The sequence below is a fragment of the Solea solea genome, chromosome 13 (genome assembly GCF_958295425.1).
Source record: "Solea solea chromosome 13, fSolSol10.1, whole genome shotgun sequence".
Taxonomy (NCBI): Eukaryota; Metazoa; Chordata; class Actinopteri; order Pleuronectiformes; family Soleidae; genus Solea; species Solea solea.
This window is the reverse complement of record NC_081146.1, coordinates 2,683,468-2,704,678: the sequence shown is the minus strand read 5'-3', so window position 1 is coordinate 2,704,678 and position 21,211 is coordinate 2,683,468. Positions and strand designations below refer to the sequence as shown.

At 43.8% G+C, this 21,211-nt stretch overlaps 1 protein-coding gene across 4 annotated transcripts in view; it reads left to right on the top strand.

Annotated features, from left to right (window-relative positions):
• cadm4 (cell adhesion molecule 4) overlaps positions 1 to 21,211 on the top strand; it is a 242,084-nt gene that overhangs the window by 161,482 nt on the left and 59,391 nt on the right. Inside the window, exons 1-2 of one of the 4 annotated variants that reach the window (XM_058647555.1) lie at positions 6,978 to 7,363; positions 20,853 to 20,999. In XM_058647555.1, the coding sequence (XP_058503538.1) occupies positions 7,276 to 7,363; positions 20,853 to 20,999 (235 nt within the window). In that variant the 5' untranslated portion in view covers positions 6,978 to 7,275. Of the gene's footprint in view, positions 1 to 6,977; positions 7,364 to 20,852; positions 21,000 to 21,211 lie in introns of those variants that run through there. The other 3 variants (XM_058647553.1, XM_058647556.1, XM_058647554.1) reach the window with 3 other exon arrangements.

Sequence of the window (21,211 nt, the reverse complement as noted above, 5' to 3'; positions counted from 1 at the left end):
CAGGTAGAGCTGGATGATGTTACCCAGGTGACACCCCTCACCTGGATGGCCCAGACATGTTGGTGAAATGACTTTTCATTCAGCAGAAACTCAAGATTGTGTTTAATTTCCTCAGAATGAGCCTTTTATATTCATATCAGCAGCAAGGTCAACCATGTTGGACCACCATGATTCTACAGTAGCCTACAATGGACAAACTAAACATCTTTTGAGTTGTGATGCTGCACTTGGAAGGGAAGGTTAAGATAAGGGATATGCAGATGCAACTTCACCAATGTTCTTTACCAGGTTATACTCTGGTCTTCCTCATGTTCTTGTTGAAGTTTGAAATAACCTAAGAATATCTTGTTGTGATTATTATTAGGTTATTATTATTATTATTCAAAGAATATCTGGTCATGTTTGTGTGATACAAGACATCAGATTCCTTCTTTTGCAGTTCTTTCATTGAAAATATGTCAAAATATGTCAAGCAGCCGGGACACAAGGCTCATGTTATAAAACCTATGCCCACTCACGTCTGGGTCATGTAAGAATACCTTTGCTGCTTTCTCCTGCTGCCTGTACGCAGTCTGAAGTTTGCATTGCTTTAACCCACTGACCCAATACACCAAAGTCCATAGAACAAAATCACACTTTTACACATCCATGCAGCCTCCGTCAGTAAGTTCAAATGTGTTATTTTATGACTTGTGTTGTTTTAAATCCAGCAGCTCCTGTGCTGCTGTGAGCTAAAAATGCTGATGTTCTCTATGGACTTTGGTGCAGTACAGTGAGTGGTTCACAAACGGTGGTTTCCATTTGAAAAAGGCTGTCCAAGAGTGAGATAACATGCCACGTTTAGGTGAGCCTTTTGGGTAAAATGGGTCAAATCTGTTTTTCCACGTGTTCTTATAGTGGCAGCCATGTGGCAGCCAGCATCTGTGTCACTTGCTGGTCCTTGACATAGGCACAAACACACCTGGAAATATCTGAAGTACAACTTTAAACTGAATTTGCAAGTAATATTGTGAAGGCTAGAACATATGAAGGCTAGAAAAGAAAAGGATAGGAAACTTGAAAATGCTCTTTGAACATTCAGACGATGCACAATCTATATTCATGGATATCTATATGTATGAGTTCACTGTAATACTTGGATATTCACTTAGGCTGAAACAGCCTTGGGGAGATGTTCATTTGATTTATTTTTACCTTTCAGGAACACATGCCCTCTTTCACACTTTGCCAGCTAATAAACCCTAAAGACGCACACCTACACAGACGCATACACACAAACACACACACACACACACACATGCTTCCAACCCACTCCCCTGCTCAACCTCAGGGGAGACATAAGAAATAAATTTGACACTTCCGCTTTCCCAAGAACCGCCGTAAGGACAAAGAGAAATTTAATCTTGGATAAGCCTCCCGATAGAATCTCTGCATTAGCCCTGTGATGCTGCTTCACAGCCATCCCATCAACCCTTACCTCCCACACCTTGGCCTGATTCCCTCGTACTTTGTCTCCTCCTCTATGTTATTTGCTTTGCTTTTTTTTAATCTCCTCTCTTCTCCTACTTTTTGTCTTTCTGACTGTCTCTCACCTTGTCTCTCCCCGTCCTTACTACTACTACACGTGTTTCAGCTTTGTTTTCAGGAAATGAATCCGTATACGGCACTAGTCTCAGCATCGGTCCTAGTCATTTGATTCGGCTCAGAGAAGCAACATCTTGCAGCTGTTGTATACATCCAACATGGCGGCCCCTGAAGAGCAGCTGTTATAAAGCAGATTGAGATGCAGTCTGGCGTTAGCACAGCTGATCCGTGTCGGTACTGGACGCTAAAAAACCATCCCTACTTAAAACGTGTTTTTTCTCCAGGTGCTTTTTGTTTGGATAATTGTATTTGCACTTTTTGTCGGGATTCTGTTCTTGTGTTTCCTGTTTTATTTTGTAGTTAGTTTTTTTCCTTGTCAAGTGTTACTTCCTGTCCTGTCTGCCCCACCCTAATGTGTTAGTCTCACCTGTGTCTGATTATCCTGCCTCTTAGTCTCTGTGCTCAGTTCCCTGATGTTCCCTGTGGTTCCTGTCTCTGCTCCCAGTGTTCAAAGGTATTTTCTCTTGGTGATTTTTTTGTTCTTTTCTTTTTTTCTTCCCCCTCCTGGCATTTAGTGTCATTAAGGCACTTAATGCATTTGGGTCCTAATGTTTGCACATTGTGACTAAAAGGTAGTTGACTTTCTCCTCTGCACTTGTCTGCTTAGTTTCAGAGAGACTAATACTAAAAAAAAAAAAAAAAGTTGCCAGACAGACGACAAATTGAAAGTGAAAGTACGTTTTAATGGTGTTTTTGAATGAGAAGGAAGCTCGCAGCATTTTTAAACTCCTCATTTTTGGGGATTCTTAAATGCTTGGGTATTGTGGCTGACAGACACATCTGGAGCAGATTCAGCATTTGAGACTAAAATGTAGTGGTACTGATGTAGCCTCAGTCTTTTATCCACCTCATTACCCCCACCTTGTCTCTCCATCTCTTCACGTCTCGCACCTCTGCTCTCTCCATCCTCCCTGCCAGCCTCCACCTACGTCTCCATCTATCCGCAGTTGCGGTACATACCGTATATATCTATATTTCTGTTCCCCTCTCTTGTCAGTGCACTTTAATACCACTGGTATTAAACGCTGGCACGACCTCCTCGGCATACTTAAGCAGGCGCGGATCCTTGTAAGGCTGTTTGAGTGCTTAATATTTTCAGCACACCGCTGACTTAAGCCCCTTAAGTGCTTTGGCAACACTTATTCCACGGTGGCACCAATGAAGCCCATTAAAAATTTGATTTGGATGAGAGAGGGAGAGGGAAAAAATGAGGGTGGTGGGTGGGGTGGGATTAGGGAACACAATTTACTATTACCGCTCTTCCTTCCACGCACACTGTGACAAAAACAAACACACCCATCGGAGGTTGCCCACACAGGGACTCACACACACTCGGAGCACATCCTGTTATGATTTGCATGTGTATTCTTTGAGTCTGTAATTATGTCCTTTTCTTCCCCATAAAGAACATTGTGATTTTCCCCATTTACTTAAAAGCACTTCATAAATAAAACTGACTTTATTTGACTTGATAATAGGAAACGGCGTGTTTGAAATTGAATGTGTAAAGATGTTTGTAAATACAGCCGGTGGCAGATTAGAGCGGATGCTTTACCAATCACTTAACTAAGAACGAGTCGAGGTGCGATTGTAACAGCAGAGCGGTGCTGCTGCTGCTGCTGCTGATGCTGCTGCTCGTGTTTTACGGGACAGTGAAAGTCACGGACTCGGCACTGTTAGCTCCTGCCAGTGCCGGTGTGTTTTGCTGCTTTCATTGACAGGAGCAGGAATGATATAGTCCATGTTGCGACGATGCATGAATAAGGGAAGTGCATTCAAATCTTTTTTTTAATGTCAATTGGGTAACAGTTACGTTTGTTGTGAATTCACAATTATGAGTCCTTATAAGTCAATATTAAGGGAGAATCTCTGTGTAAGAAACAGCCATGTGTAGAAATACTGTATATGAAAATTCAAACCCATGATGACGAGTGGAATTTCCAACGATATCTCTTACATTTCCTATTCAAACAATGTCAAAGTCTGCACTGCACACACTGGTGCCCCTAGTAAGTCGTCCACCAAGTTTGAAGCCTGTCAAGTGACCTGTTGATATTTGTATTTATCGATATATACACAAAATGTAGTCCTTTTATGAATTTTTAGAATGAGGTTTCTTTCACACACTAATCAGTGACAGTGCATTGGACCTCTGCATTCAACCCATCGTTATTACTCACCAGTGAACACACACTCAAGTGTAGGAGCAGTGGGCAGCACTTACTGTATCTGGCACCAGGAGGATTCAGGTGTCTCGCTCAGGGCCACCCCAGCCCTTGACCTGTCCTGGGATTTGAACCAGCATCTGATCACAAGTCCAATTCCTTAACACTAAGAAGACAAGTCCTCATAAACAGACACACACACACACACCTGTAACGCACACGCACTTACACAGACACAAACTGCAATACAACTGAATCAGTAAGGCCTGAATTTATCATACATGATAAAAAAAAACCCAAGGAAGAACTATCTCACCAGTTAATAATACTTATAATCATGAAACAATGAAAGTGATTAATAAAAAGCTGAATTAAAAGATATAATAGATAAGCCTAATTAAAAATTCAAAAAATAAATCATGAAAGAATGTAGTAGTGAATGAAGGGATAACAAAATAGGAAGTTAACACTAAAAAGGTGGGTCTTGAGTCTGCTTGTATCAACACTCGTCAGAATGGCTGATCTACTGTCATGGTCCCATATCTGCCTCACTGTGTGTCTCAGGTCTTTTTGAGATTATTAAAACGTGACTACCAGAAGACCTGAGGGGATGATATACTGTAGGTTACAAGTAAATCAGACAGATAAGAAAATCCATTAACAGAAGAAGGATTTATTTTAAAATCAGACTAATCAAGTGATTTAATCACTTGATTAGTCTGATTTTTAGTCTATTTGGACTGCGGGGAAGGAATAACAATAATAGAAAAATATTTTCTTTTTAAGTAAAATGATATTATGGATGTGTTGTTGCCACATAAGTGACAGGTTGGATTAGCTGTGTACACGAGTTCTGTGTGACTTGTATAAAACACAGACGCCTTCTCTTGAGCCAAGTCCACGTCAGTAAAAATCATATATAATCATATTTATTCCCACTTTATGCACATTCACTTAAAAATTACAAACACGCACAGAGTTCTTATCAGACGGCAGCCGTGCGCATCTCTGGCCGCAGCCATAAAAATGTCAGTTTAACATAAAGCAACAGTGTGTGTGCGCCTGCATGGATAACTTAATGGGCAGTAGACAGTGAAAGGGCCAAACAGACAAGCAAATGTCCACCCTGCTTCAGTCAACACTGGACAGTCGGGCACATTCAGGCGCACACACGCCACCACTGTTTCCCGACCTGAAAGACGACCATTGTCGCTGCTTCCATCCACACACTCGCACATCTCTAACCTTCACACAAGAGGATGCAAAATATGCAGACATTGATCCCACACTGGCTCACACACACACACACATACACACACACACACAGGAGAGGGAGGACAGGGTTATATAAATGAAGGACGGAAAACAGACAGACAGATGGATGTAATCAACACTGATACCACTCTGGGATTATAGCAATTTCCATACATCAGCAAGAAAGAAGGGAAGCAAAAGGAGAAATTTGTTGGAATTAACTAGCTGCGGTGGACTGGAGGACAAAGAGGGAGGAATGGATGAACTTAACGCAATTTAAAGTGGATCAGTTTGAAAAGAGTAGAAAAGATTTGCTTTTCCGTCCGTCTGCTACGAGGCCGCAGACCTGCCAGACCTCAGCTTCCCGCCGCAACACCACCACCAGCACAGAGTCATTTTCTCAGCATCAGCCTCTTGACGGGTGAAGTCAGAGCCGCGGGGGAAGATTGGACTTGATCCGCTTTCGGCTTTGCCAGAAGTGTCAGGGCACATCACCGCTAGAGCTCATTGTTTTTGCAGCAGCAGCAGCAGCAGCAGCGGCAGTGGCAGCAGGGAGCGAGAGACCGGGCGGCGTGTAGTAATCTGAGGATGACACTCGCACTTTATTCCATCAGATAGTGCTCAGTGAGGTGTGTGTGGGGCTGCAGCTTGTCACGCTTCTCCCAGGAATTACAAACACACGCGTGCGAGCATAAGCACACGAGACACGCGGCGAGGAAGTGTGAGGTCATAGCGAGCAGCGAGAATCTGCGTGGACCGGAAACACAGCGAGCTTTTATACCACGGACCGAGCCAAGCGGAGCATGAAAAAGACCCGCTGATAGCCTGTGATTATTTCCTGTGAGACGTCTGAAATGATCATCTCTGCCATAGTGTATACATGAGAGGACATCCAAAGAGCTGAATAATTGTAGATGCCTGTGTTTGTCTGAAATAGCAGTGTAGTGTCAGAGATTAATGCTCAGCCACTTCTCATGTTTGTTACTCAAGCTACTTCCTCTCTGTCTTTATAGAGTGGCACTTAAGCCCAGTGGATTTTAATTTAACCCCAGCTCCCTCCAGATGAGTTGCAGTTAGACGGTGTCTTCATCTCTCCAGAGTCCTGCCCCCCGTTTGGTTCCAGCTCAGGGGGAAATTGACTTGAGTCTTGTCTCCGATTCACTGCATGAGAGCTGCTGAAAACCTTGTGCGACTCGTTAAAACGCAAATCAGTTGGAGATTGAACATTGTTGCCCCAGATTTCTCTGTCCTCAAGGGCACCGCAGTGTAGGTAGCTGGATTTCAAAAGGTAGTTTTCAGCTCCGTGTCTGACTGAGTTTTCTTTTATTGATGTGTTCTGTTCCTGTGAGCAGCGTGGTTTGACCTGCCAGAGAGAAGCAGTCTATTTGATGTTGTGGTTAGTTGTGTGGTTGATTATCAGGACACCTGGGGCTCAGCGCTAACCCAGCTCTGCAGGCTAGATTTGGTGTTTAGCTAATTAAGTCGTTGCTCATTTGGTTAATTACTTTGCCATTATCCTCGCCCGCTACTGCAGGTCTGCTTTGGTCACATTTGGTATTGTTTTTTCTGGTTCATTGATTTCAGAGTCTTTGGTCCCGGGGGGACGGGGGGGACGGGGGCCCTCGCAGCACCGCGGTGGAAAATATATCTAGCCTTTGCAGCGTTTGCTTTGTTGTCATATATTTCTTAGATGGAACCGAGCCTCCGTGCCGCTTTGTAGCTGCAAAGCCTCTGCACTGTACAGATTTAAGACACTGCGTATCACAAGTTTGTTCTTAGCAGCACAAGGTGTCAAAGCCGGGACTTTCTGTGGCTCTAAGCTGATTCCTCTGGTGCTAAGTCACTAGCTCTGTCTGTAGCGCAGCGCTGCTGTTGTGTACTGTGTTGTGTACTGTGTTGTGTACTGTGTTGTGTACTGTGTTGTGTACTGTGTTTGAGGTTTGGTTGCATGTGTGGTGAGGCAGTGTTGCACATAAGAGTCCTGAGTGTCGTCCCCCGAACAACAACTTCTTCTCTCTGACTGCAGTGGAGAAAAGCCGGGCAGTTTGCGTGTGCGCGTGTCTGCAGCATTGCAGAGGACAAATCAGGGTGCTTCTGTATGTGTGGACTAGTTTCTGTGGAGTAAAGGAGGCAGGGTCACACAAGAGCCATTGATCAGACGTGCTCATAAACACACACATACGAAGACACACACACAGCTTTACAATACACAATGAAGGCCGTCCAGCGCGCTGACCTCCTCCCTGCCCCCTTCTCTCTGGCCCTGCGCTGCCTGGTGCTGGTCCTGCTCTGCATCACTCGTAAGTCATGCACATATAAACACTCACTCACACACACACACATGCTGTACAGGTGTGACTGTACATCAAATAAGATGAGTTCATGATGGGCAATTATCGATATCATCAGATGTGGTGTTAGATTTTTGTCTTATTCTTCACTTTTTCTGACTTCTCCTGGTTTTAAAGAATGTTGATAATCATCATATTGATACATTGAATTGACATAATTATATATATATATATATATATATATATATATTAAAAGTCAGTTAATAACACAGATTATTTATGTTCTGACTGAATTTGACCATAGTTATAGTCAATGTCATTCTTCCATAGTAAATATCCTTCATTTAACATCAAAAGGTCAAAGAAAAGTAATAATTCTATTCTAAGATCATGTAAATATAGCGATACATAAACAGTAGAGTGTATTTACAGTGTGTTGAAGCACCGACATCTCAAAAGAAAACTTCATGAGTTCAGAGAAACTAAGCTTTATATCCTCATATATCTCATATACTGTATATCAGGATAGAGCCTAAAAATATCCAAATATTATTTCTAAGCCATATCACCCAGCCTTACAGAAATGTGGATTTATATCGTGATAACAAATGATATGACAAACATATATTGTGATAAGATTCATTTCATCGTACAGCCATGATACGGTCAAGAGTCTTACTGACACCTCACTGGGGATTAGTCTGCACTCGTGGCTGCCAGCAGGGACACAAGAAAAGACTCTCACCTCGTAAAAACTATGCCAGTTAAAGTCTACAAGACACCTTTTCACATCCTTACACAGTCTTTTACAACTGGAAACTTAAGTTTGCTCCAAAGCACCAAAGGTTCATTGAGAAAATCTGCGTTTTTAGCTGGCGGGGACACAGGACCTGCTGGTTTCACAACACGTACAGGTAAATCCACACAAAGGTCACAGAGTCAAACAGTCAAACTTGCTGATGGATGCAGCAGTGGACCGACAACTCCTGTACGGCATGATGTGACATCACAGAGAGGTTTACAGAGTCACTGTCAGAAAACACAATGCAATGGCAGGAAAAAGAGGTGAACATACTCTTACAATATTGTAAATGTAGGCAGGCATAGATTTGATCACGTGAGGCTTTTGTTAAGTGGCAAAAATCCGTTTTACTACATGTTAGAACACCATGCACATCAGGAAACCCTTTATTCCTTTAAATATGGTGGGAAAACAAGCCCATAACTGTCATGTGCACACTCTCATTTCATTGAATAGCCATTTTGTCTGCCATGTGTAATACATATACATTTTATGTTAGTGCAAGTTCTTTGTTCTTTTAATTTAGACTCCCTGCAGATTTAGCACTAAATGCTGCAATGTGATGCCTCTGTTATAGATAAGAGAAAACTGTAAATGTGATACTAATTGATGAAAACTGATAGAAGAAAGAGATTTAGAGCAGTGACGACAGGAGGAATGTCTCACAACGGAAACATTAAACGAGAGCGTCGGGTGAACAGCTCAAAATACCGGTAATTGAGCTTGAATTGGTCATTAAGTTTAAAGAAAAGAGCGAGCATGAACGCGGGAGTGTGTGCATGTACCCAGGAGGTGAAAGGACTGGGGAATGAGAGCGCGGATGGACGGAGAGAACAGATGACTGGACTGAAGGACTGAGAGGAAACAGTGAGAGAGAGAGGGATATGAGACTGGCTGAAGCCTCTTTTTTTCTGAAGAACCTAATAAAAGTTGGACCCCAGAGTGTGTGAGAGATATAGTGAGTCAAGTGGAGAGGTTGTTGAATAGATAGAGAATGTGGAGAGAGAGAGAGAGAGCGGTGTACTGGCTCAAGGAAAGAAGGACCGGACCAGATAGAAGTTAATGTATGTGAGAGTGGTGTGGAGCAGCAGAAAGACAAGCAGTGGGACAGAGAACAACACTCTGTGTGTGTGTGTGTGTGTGTGTGTGTGTGTGTGTGTGTGTGTGTGTGTGTGTGTGTGAGCCGCACAAGGTCGAGAGCAGCACACACAGAGTGCGAGTGTAGGATGTAGTTATTAGTTGCTATTTTTACCTGCTGTCATTCTTATTATTATGTATGTTAATGCAGGGAGACGTTGTTTCCCTGCTGCTCATTGGTAAACAAGTGTAGTGCCACTGCGCACAGTATATGTGCGTTCTCCTCTGCGCCAGCCCAAAAAAACCCCTCCGTTCAGTTCAGTGCTGTGTTGTTTGTTTTTGTTTTTTCTCTCTCTTTCTCCCCTCTTTTGCATATTAGATCAACAGAAGGACGCTGTGTTTTTGTCAGGATGTTGTGGGGGAAGCTGAGCGGGGGAGGTGACAATAGGGGGAGTGAGGGGTGAGGGATGCAGAGAAAGAGTGAGTTTGTGTGTTGGCAGTCGCTGTGCTTATGTAATTCATGCCAGTAGGGCAGTTTTATGTTGAGGCCACACCATTTCACAAAGAATGAACAAACACACTCTCTTTTTGTGTGTGTTTTCTGGCCTCGCCAGTGTTGGGCAGTAACACTTTATTCACTCACATACACTGATAATATTATTATGTTATGGACAGCAGGGGAGTCTTATTTTGCTCGCCAGATACATTTTGCACCATGTTTTTCAGCTTTTATGTGTGAAATGTATGCGTTAATGTTGTGATTCATATGTGTTTGTTGGAATATGGGCCTTTGCACATCTTTGTGTTTCAGAGAACCACGGTTGAGTCCTTAACCTAAAGTTTGCTGCCCTCTCACGTTACAGCTGTTGTGCTCCCGCCTTCCCTCCATCATTTGTGACGTAAGACGCGTCACTCGGTGTCTCCACAGACACGAGAACAAAACACCACTATTCTAAGAAACACAGAGAGATGTGTTTATGTTCAAAAGTCATTTGCAACAGAAATGGCAGTAAAAATAGTCATAGAGAAATATAATATAACTCATATCATAAAGTTGAGAGACAGTGGTTGTAATTTACTATTACTGAGCATCTTCTTAACTGCTGAGTTACTGTGTTGTTTTCAGTGATACAGTTGTTGTGTTATAATAAAGTGGATCATCACTTCTTTTCAAAACAGTGATACCACTGTCACTAGACATTGGGATTTCTTTCTTTCTTTTTTGGGGGGGGGGTGTATTCAGAAAATGTGTCTGGATGATGGAGGTGCAGAGCTTATTTCAGAGTGGACAAAGACCAGTTTGACCTAGTTCTTTCGTGCCAAGTATCAAAGGATACATTGAAAAGCAGCCCATGGCAAAGTGGAAAGAGAACTGGAGGGTTGTTGGTTCAAATCCCCGCCAGGTCAAAAAAAAGCCTGGGGTACCCTTGAACCAGGTACCCAACACCCATGGAAGGTCCCTAGTACAAGATCCTTTGTGCGTGCATCAGAATCTACTGATGTAAACGGCCTCTAACTTGGTCAACTTTCACATTCATCAGCATCTCACACAAATGCACTGTGCAGCGCATCCACACCACAGAGAGCCAGCTGCTGTGTGGTATATTTTGAAAGGGTGTTAAGACCAGTGCTCTTGGCCGTGGTGAATCTCCAGTGTGGTAGCCCTTGCGTAATAGCCCTGTAAATCTTCTTTAAGCCGCTGTTGGTGTGTGTGCGGCGGCCATTGTTGCAGCGTTGTTGCAGGCAGTGACAAACTCTGGCCATAAAACGCTGCACAGTAGATTGCGCTAACCAGCTTTGGCTGTTTGAAAGCAGGAGGAAAGGGAAGAGAAAGGAAGGGAGCAAAGAGGATAGTGGTAAGAAGAGCTGGAAGAGTAATAGGATGGGTGGACAAGAAAGAGGAGAGAAGGGAGGAGTATTCAGGGAGATGCAGGGAGAAGGAAGAAGAAGAAGAAGAAGAAGAGGAGCGGACGGGCTAAGAGGAGGGGACGAGGTGATTGAAACACGCCGGCAGGCTGGAGAGACATAAAGATACGAAGGTCAAAAGGAGTGATGCAAGAGTGTGGAGAGGAGGGGACGAGGTGCAGGAATGACAGGATGAAGACACTTTAATGCAGAGGAGATGGAGAGTGGGTGGCCGAACCACTGAGCAAAATATGTAAATAACTGGAAGTAAATGTTCCTAATGAGAGCTCATGAGGAAAAGAAAGAGTAGTGCAGTGCTCACAGTGATGGAGGACGGAGAGAACGCTGTATGAGAGAAGGTCTGCCAAAAAAGAGGGGGAGTTTCAGAAAGACAGTGTGAGACAGAGAGGAAAAAAGAGGAGGGATAGAAAGTGGAGAAGTGGCTGCTGAGCTATGACAGGCAATTAAGAGAAGCAAAAGTAGAGGAGATGAAAGAGGGGAAGGATTCTGAGTCTCACCCTTTCACACGTTTGTTTTGTCCCTTTTCTCCTTATTCATCCTCTCACTTTCTCTCCCTTTTCCCCCCTCTTCCGCTCTCGCTCTCCGAGCCGCTCCATAAAAACAGCATGATTATGCCGCAGACTTGAGCTGCAGAACAAATCACATTTTAGCGAAGGAGCGTGTGGAGATAGAGAGAGGAGGAGGAGGAGGAGAGAGGCAGGGAGAGATTCCCACTGAGTCGCAAAAAAAAGAAGAAAGAATGAGAGGGCGATTGCAGGAGGGAATAAAAAAAAGAAAAAAGGAGTGAAGAGAGGGCAAGTGAAAGAGAAAGAAAGTAAAAGAGTTCTCCTGTGAGAGAAGAGGAGAGGGGCTCTTTAGGACGGCTCTGATGAGGAAGACAAGGAGGAAGAGGAAGACAAGAGGAAGACATGTGATGAAAGGAGGAGGATGAGGGATAGAGAGACTGTGAGTTTAAATAAAAAGGGAAAGAGGTAGTTAGTGAGAATGAGATTACACCAAAGGCAGTGGGGAGGACTAATGTGTGTGTGTGTGTGTGTGTGGGGGGGGGGCATGCAGAAAAGTTAAAGAGCTGAGCAGAAGAGAGGGAAGAAAAGGAGGACAGAGGAAAGTGACAGAACGAAGGTAATGAGGGCGAAGAGAGCCAGATTTGCAAAGGATTATGTTTTATTTATAGAGGGAGTTTTTTTGTTGTTTTTTTTTTGCGCTGGATTTGATTGGCAGTGTCCTGGTTCCCTGAGAGAGATGGAGTGATAATTTTAGACAGCGAAAGGAACGGAGACGAGGGAATAAGGGGTGAATGGAGGGTCTGCACGGGGAGGTGGAAGAGGAGAAGAAGCTCAAAGTCAGCTGTTTTATGGAGTCGGTGCGCTGCAAAACTGTGATTAACCCGGAGCAAGACAGCGCACCCACACACACACACACACACACACACACACACATCCTCATTTGCATACATACCATGGAACCCGGCCCACCTTGCAGACTCCTGGGATGATGGGAAAATTGTACATGCAGATGGGAAGAGATGGAGGAGTTGCCAGCAGATGACCCCTGACGAGAGGAAACTCTATGAGTTGCTGTTATAGTTTTAATTAAAGCGGCAACAACACGAGGGCGCGTGCTTCTGTAGCTTCCTACATTGATTCCTCTTGTAAAAGAAAACACACACACGCACTCTTGGCCTGCTTCCATTTGAAAGATAATGAGAGATAATGAGCACAGAGTCAGTGTTGGTACTGCTTCAAGGATACATGGGGGCTTGTTTTGGGGTCTCATGGAGACAGATCGTCTCTTATGTGCCTCGTTTTCTGTTCTTCTCACTCTGAACAGAGAAGGAAAGGAGGAAACAGTGTCATGAGCTCTGGACCTGGACTTTGATTTGTTTTGACTTAAACGGTGATTACAATATGTACAATAGCCGCCTTTAAAGTGTTTAAAACCATTACTGCAATCCCAAGTCAGAAGGTTGCGAGAGCGCGGTGTGAGTATGTTGCCAGATTTGACAAAATATGGAAATTAGAAGCTGCAATTATACACAGCGTTCATGCACATACACATAAATAACTGTGTCACTGTACACTTTAGTGTGTCAGCAACACGCCGTGATTGAGAGTGAAAGTGTTTCTGCTTCAGAGCAGAAATCACAAATGATCACAATTTGAGGAGACGACAACGCAACAATTACTCACCGTAAAAGTGTTATATACCCAACAAAGTTAAACAGAGAGAGAGAAGTGTCCACACTCTCACTTCCTCTGCTCTGTCAGACATCTATGTTTAAATGTCTCTCCTCTGGCGAGTCCTTGTTTTTCTTCCCCTCTGGTCGAGGGGAACTGAGGCTTTTTAGTTTAGGTAGCTGCTAACATCTCTGCTCCACATTATCAATCCTTATTGTTGTAATGAGTGAAGCCAGTGAATTTAAATGTATCAGTGATGACACGTCATGTTCATTTTGTGTCTAAATACAATACATTTCTTACATATAGCACCTTTAAGTGTGTGTTTCCAGCATTTCTTGTATTTTTGATTTTGCTGCCTTGTCTTGTGTTGTTTGTGTTCATGCTGAGGTCAGACCATCTTTTGGTCGCAGTGTCACATGAGGTGATCACAGAGCCATAAATCATCACAATCTAGTGATGAAGTTAAAGGGATCATGTGTAAATACTGTATGTTTGTATAAGTGTATAATTACTTAGAATTAGACAGTTATATTCATATAAGGCGCAGACAGGTTGTATCATGTTTCTGGAGTCCAGACGGACAAAACATATTTGCATTATAAAGTCAAAACTTACTCTTCTCGCAAAGAAGACGATGTATTTTGTAGTTTTCGAAGGCCACTGCATAGTTCCCTGATGTGTGTGGGAGAGAGAGGGATAAAGTCATTCTTAAACACTGGACTTTAAGAGGAAGAGGGGCTGCACCATGGAGTGCAGCTAGATAGACACTAAGACTGTAAACAAACAATGGCATCTGAGGCCGTGTGTACGTGAAGTAAACAGATTCAGCCGCCAGTCCCTCAAAGAGACCTTGAAATCACTTCATCTTTTGCTTTTCCATGTTGTTTCCATGCGCTTGTTACTTTTGCACTTGCTCAGTGCTTCGTACTCTCATTGGTCAACGTCACTGACGTGATGCGACATGTCGTAGAAGGCAAAAAAAACTCTAAAAATGTAATATGTCAGACTTTCTGTCAGGAGGTCGCGAGTCGTACTGTGAGGCCAACTGGCCCCGATACACCATGTCTGTCAGATCTGGTTATAATTGTGTAAAATATGTCGTCCTTCAGTGTGTGTGTGTGTGCTCCCCAGTATCTTTGTCTGTTCTGTCATTTTTGTTCTCTTTGAATTTCCCTGAGATAACTTTGGTTTTAGCCTAGTACACGCCCCTTGTGGTTGGGTTTGGTTTTCCTCCTTATGTTCATGTTTATTCAAATTAAAGACAGTTTTTGTTGAAACATTGCATTTGGGTGTGATTTTGCCTGCACGGCTACAAACGACATAAAGAGGTGCTAAATTCAGCCACGCTCGCCCAGCCTGCACCACTGAGGCAGCTCTCTAGAATTTACTGTGACCAAGGGTGAGTCCACCTGGCTGCCTCCCAAACCTCCCTCCCCACTCTCTCTCTCTTTTAACTCTCCACACCTCCCTTCATCACCCACTCCCCCCCTTCTGTCCCTGTATCCCCCCTGCCTCTCTCTCGGTCTCTCTCGACGTATAAGTCATCCCCATTGTGGGACCATTAGGACGGGCCCCCGAACAGCCTTGTCTTATGAATTTGTACACCCATTATTTATTTATTTGTTTATGCGTTTTGAAATGATGGCCCTGCTTGGATCTCTATTGGCATAGTAAATAAAGGCTCCCCCTTTCTTTTCTTTTCTTTTTTACCAGGGCCGGAACAGGAGGAGGTAGAAGCCCTTCAAATAAGAAAATAAAAAAATCACCCATTCACTGCTATGAAATACTGCCCCCACTTGGCTGGAGAGAGAAGTGATTGTTTTTGCCCTCACCCCGACCCCCCCCCCCCGCCATTTTATTTATCCCTTTGACCATAGCTGCCAGTGCACGACCAATGGGATCGATTGCACCCAGAATTTCTCTCTTAATATGATTCAACACTTGCAGAGTATTTTATTATGGGCTCAGATTTTTTTTTAATGTGGCACAGATTAATACCTCTGTCACGGGGCTTGGTTCCCTCCTCCTCCTCCTCCTCCTCCTCCTCCTCTTCCTCTTCTCTTCGGTGTACCATGCTGGTGATCAGAAGGCCACGCAGGCTCGCGGCCCTGATGTGAATGGCAGCCTATAAAACCCAGAGTCAGACTAAAGTGCTGAGCCCAGCTGTGTTATGAGCTTGAGCAGAAGAATATGCGTCATCGCGCTTATATTTGGCCCGGCCCCCGCCAGCTGCATTATTATACCCAAACCATCACTTCCTAACACCCTGCTATCATTTCCTGGTTGGAGCCCTCGCTCCCGCACCGTCTCACCAGGCCTCTTGTTCTCTTGGCCCAGATTGATCATCCAGCAGCAGGTGTTTCTTGGTGGCGTCTCTCAGCGGGTGACAGCAGATGCCAGTCGCTCCGCTCACAACAGCGGTTAATTTTTTTGTTTCCTTTCTCGCTTTTCCTTGCACTTTTACGACTTAACGCCACTGCGGCTAACAATGGAATGGAACGGAACAATGGAAGCGTGTGCAGCTGCACACAATTAACTATGAACACGGTCTTTCCTGGTTTTTCAGGAAGCAACGCCGACCGTTTCCCGTAAGCTCTCAGCCAGAGATGTTCTCCTGTCGATGTCAACAGCATTTTAGGATGAACTATAGAATTCAAGGCTATACACCGACATTTACATGTTGAATCCACCAGGGCTAACTACTAATATAACTGGAACGTCACCTTTAAAAAGTGTTGGCTTATATTTGAGCTGAGGTTGTAAGTGACGCTCAGTGAATTTAGTCCACTGAGTCACGATCTGTTGCTCACTCATGTGTGTGTGTCTGCTTCCCAGTTGCTGCCATGATCAAGAGGATTTTTAGAGATATAATATTATTATATATTATTCAAGAGGTCTATTATATTAAAGGCATAATATGTAACATAAGCATTTTCAACACTTTTTTTTTTTCCCTTTTAAGGATATTCCTGATTTGCTATAACTGAGGAATAAAATATTCAGGGCTGCTAGAGAACAATTGTGTTTTTTTTCACTACATTTTGTGTATTTGTCACTAATTGATCACAACTACATCTTACCATGTGCTGCACTTTCTGCTGCCAAAGCACTTTCCATGTCTCCACGCTGGTTCTTGACTTCATCAAACTTGTTATTGTTTCCGTTGAGAGACCCCTAGTGGAGGAAGTTGCATACTGGGCTTGGGACAGGGGGAGAACACTAGCTGTGTCTGCCTCATGTGTTGAGATTCGCACCGGCAACCCTCCAGTTACAAGCCAAGTTCCCTTTCCACTAGGCCATGGGCTGCCCAAATCTCCTCTGTAGTTTACTTAATGCCCGAGTCTTCAGAACGGAGCAAATATTTCTAAATACAAATCAGGAAACTGAAATGCCAGAGTACTTTTACTTTGAAACAGGAGCAGTGTGTGTTGTGATATATAACCATTTAAATCATAGTGACAGATTGTTTTCACTGACTTAAATGCACATGGTTGCTATTAAAGAATAGATGAGACTTCCTGAAGGAGCCATGAGGCTCACACTGGCAGTTACTGTTCCAACTGCCAGAGAAGCTGCTGCACAAATGGACCGAAAAGTACTTTTTTCTTTGTGTGTAGTCGCTGATTCATGCACAGGCCACTTGCTGTCTCACTTGGGTCTGATAGGTCACTAATCACACACGGGAGCTGCAGCGCTGATTTGTCGGAGATGTGCAGCACAACTACTGCAATTAGCTCTGTTAAAAAAACAATGGCGGCCTGGCCTGGTTGCCATGGTGATGAGTAATAACAGCCATTAGAAAAATAATTGGGATGACGGTGGCATGCCCCGATGCCCCACGATATGAATCACAATATTGATGCAGAGAATGGTAGCAATAATGACTGCAATTAGTGGTAATTGTTGAGATTTTTTTTTTGTTCTCTGTTCTATAGAATATCAGAGTCTCCATTGTCTTTATCCCGTCTTGGTTGCTTTTCTGTCCTCAGTTCAATATCCACAGTGTCTCCCTGTTTCCCCCGATGTGATGAATATGTAGGCTTTGAGTATTTCATTAAAAGAGATTAAAATCAAGGGGAGAATTAAATTTGGATGAAGTTGGCAGGATCAGATGATGTCAAAGTAGCTTAATTGCAATATGCCAACCCCAGCATATGCGCATGTACACACACACACACACACACACACACACAGAAGAAACTTAAGACATGCTCTGCTGCAGATACAGACTTTCATTTTGGCCCAAAGCAGTCAAGTCAGCAACTCTTGGTATGGCAGCCATCTGTTTGTCTCATAACATTTTCCCTTCTCAAGGTGTTTTGTCGAGCTTTGAGCCGCTGTGAAACCCAGCTGTTAAATTTATATATACATATCCATCTATATATACAGCCCAGCCATCTTTATCACCACTCCTTATTGCCTGCATCTTTTTGCTGTCTCAATAGAGATGTCAATTTTACTCTAAATCCTGCCAGTGGCCAACATGCTGCCAGAGACAGAGAGAGAGAGACAGAGAGACAGAGAGAGAGAGAGAGAGAGAATGCAAATGGAAATTCAAATGGGTAAATACTAGTTTGGAGAGTCCAACTCTCTTGAAGGCAATCCCACTCCAGTATATGGTGTTGCAATATAACTAATTCCCCCAATAATCACGTCTATTCAACCGGGGGAGTTTTGTGTGCATTGCGCTCAGCGGGGGGCGTAACTCTAGTTGGGTGGCGTCAAACAGCTCTGACCCACAAACAGGCTGAGTGCTTCAATCACAGCATAATCAACCTCCTCATTACTCACTCATGGGCTTGGACTATGAGCAACATCAAAGAGCCCGGCCCCCCCCCCGCTGTGCCTCTGCCTCCTTGTCTACAAATATTTGGGTTTAAGGGCCAGAGAAGTTTGTTTGAAAGATTGTGTACCAAAGTTTCTGGCAAAGTGTGTCTGCCAATCTGTACACACGTGTGTGTGTGTGTGTGTGTGTGTGCATCCTCATTTGTCCATATGTTATAGTCCGCGACCCGGTTGGAACACAAGCATTCTGCATGGAGTTTGCATGTTCTCCCCGTGTGTGCGTGGGTTTCCTCCCACAGTCCAAAAACATGCAATATGGGGATTAGGTAAACTGGACCAGGTGTGAGTGTGAGAGTGGACGGTTGTTTGTCTCTATGTGATGGACTGGCGACCTGTCCAGGGTGTGACTCCGCCTTTTGTCCTATGTCAGCTGAGATTGGCACCAGTGCCACCCACGACCCTCATGTGGAGGATAAAACAGTCAAGTGAGTGAGTGAGTGAGTGAGTGAGTGAGTGATAGGGACCATAGCATGAGAAAAATTAGACAAATATGAATACAGTTAGCTTAATTAAAGCTGCAGTATGTAGGATCTGGAAGACCTGAGGCAATCTCTTAAAGCCTGCATAGACCGGAAGCTCCAATTAACGCTGTGTTTGTGTGTGTATCTGCGTCATGACCTTGTTTATGAAACCCTAAAGTTTCAGAACAAACAGTTCAGCCACTGCTGAGAAAATAGGCTTTTATTGTTTTCCTGGGCTCTGCGAAGCGGATCGTCACTTTCGTATGTTGATGATGTCATCAGTAAACCTCACCACTCCTCTCACTACCGTACCTCCTCCTGGTGCAGGCACTAGTCCGGGCACATCCGGTTGTGTACATTCAACCGCAGAAGAAGAAGAACTACTCTCGTTGTAGCTGCTAATTACGTCACTTCCAGGTACCTGGTCAATCACAACACAGTCCACGTTCTGGGGGTGTGGTTTTGGTCTGAAACAGCGCGGCTGACGAGAGTGCATGTGAATGCTGTGCATGCTGAATCAGCTGTTGAAGGAGAGAGGATGCACTGACACACACATGCATGTGTGAGAAACACGGTGATGAAAATCCATTTGTTTGTGGTCGACAGTGAGTCAGTGGAAGAGCAAGAGGTTTTTACAACTGACAGGTTGTGGATCTTTGACCCCAACTCACTGTCGTCTGAATGGGTATGAAAATATGTGATAGAAATGCTCATAGATGTACTGTACATGATTGTGTGAGTGAATGGGTGTGAATGGGTGAGTGGCACAAAAGCAGCTTTGAGTGGTCATCAAGACCAGAATCTCAGGATTTGGTTGCTTATCCACCAACAGGAGCACAATTCCAAATGCCTTGGCTTCTCCCACACATGTGTTTGCAGCCACATGTGCACAACCCTTATTACTTGTAGTGTCTGAATGTTCTAGCCTCTTTTTCCATTTGAAGGGTTTATTTATTTCCACCAAACTGAGCTGCAGTGCCTGCATCAGTGGTTGTTCTGTCCTGTGGTGTTTTCCACACCTCTGTGTCACCTGATTGTAAACTTGCACATATACACACTGGAAACATAGTGAGTCGCAGTAGAAGGAAAACGACAACAACATAATGAGAAGAGATGTTAAGTTGCTGCCGCTTTACTGAATTCATGAATTTAACTGAATTGAAAAAAGGTCACTTTTCTAGATTACCACTGAAAGCTGCTTTACACTTCAGTTTTGCCATTCACCCATTCACACTCAGTCAGTCACACATTCATACAGCTCATCTATGTGCAAATATAACACCATCGCACATCTTCCATACACATTTAAATGCTCCTGGCACAGTTTTTCTTTAAGGTCGCAGATGAAAATATAGCAAAGTCTTAGTGTTGCTTTGGAAATCACTGGAATTTGAGTCACTGCCAAAAAAGGAAGCAGACAAAGAAGAAATGTGTGTGTTCACCCAGGTCTTGTTTTCCAACTAAGTCCTATCGTAGCTGAAGCTGATAAAAAAAAAGGAGTGAATACTGTTTAAACACATTCCAAACATCCAAAAAACCTATTTAAACCTGGGATTTGAGAGGGTTTCATTAACCAGTGGGAAAAGGGTTATCTGTTACATATTCATATCATAAAAACTGCCGTTTAGTTTAGCAAACATGGACAGTGTTGGCCCAGCTGCAGTCCACTCTGCAGGCTGTTCACGTCTGTCTGTCCCTATGTGGGGCCATGCATGTGTGCTGGTGTGTGTTTAAATGCAGGACCAGCATCCACTTAGAGATTTAATAAGGCATAATCTATTAAAGTGTGCATGCTGATGCATTCTGTGAGCCTGAGGCGACGTGCGGCTGTTTGTATGTGTGCATATAAAGAAGATGAATGGCAGTAATTGTAATCATCTTTAGAATAATCATAAGCGCACATTGTTCGGGGCCTTCTTTCACTTGTTGAATCCATCAGTGTCTTTTCTTTTTCACTCTCACTTCTTTTTCCATCACTATTCCTCCCGCCTCTTAATTCCCGTCTTCCGTTGTGCGTGCGTGATGAATAAAGAGTCGATGAATGATGCTTTAAGTGCATTATTTTGAAAGCCGTATTGAAGGTTTATTTCTCTCCGCATCTGCTCATCAAAAGTTTCCCCTGTCCTCTTCTTTCCCTCTTTTTCCCCTCCATCGCCCTCCCTCTGTATCACTACGTTAACATCCATCTCTCTCTCTCTCTCCCACAGCTCGCTGTCAGGCCGTGCAGGCGGAGAACGTTACAGTGTTGGAGGGGGGTACGGCCCAGATCTCCTGCCGTCTGCAGAACTATGACGGATCAATCGTGGTCATTCAGAATCCCCGCCGGCAGACGCTGTTCTTCAACGGCACGCGAGGTGTGTACCTGTGTGTGTGTGTGTGTGTGTGTGTGTGTGCCAAAGCACTGGCCCTCTGTGACATGTGAGGACAGCAGCAGGAACCAGCCAACACTTGCACTTAACATTTTTTTTTTTTTTCCCGATTACAAACGTCCTCATTTTGCCTTTGAAGTGTTTCCACATTAAAAAGTCAGATAACCAATGACTTAATTTAGGAGATGGTTTTACAT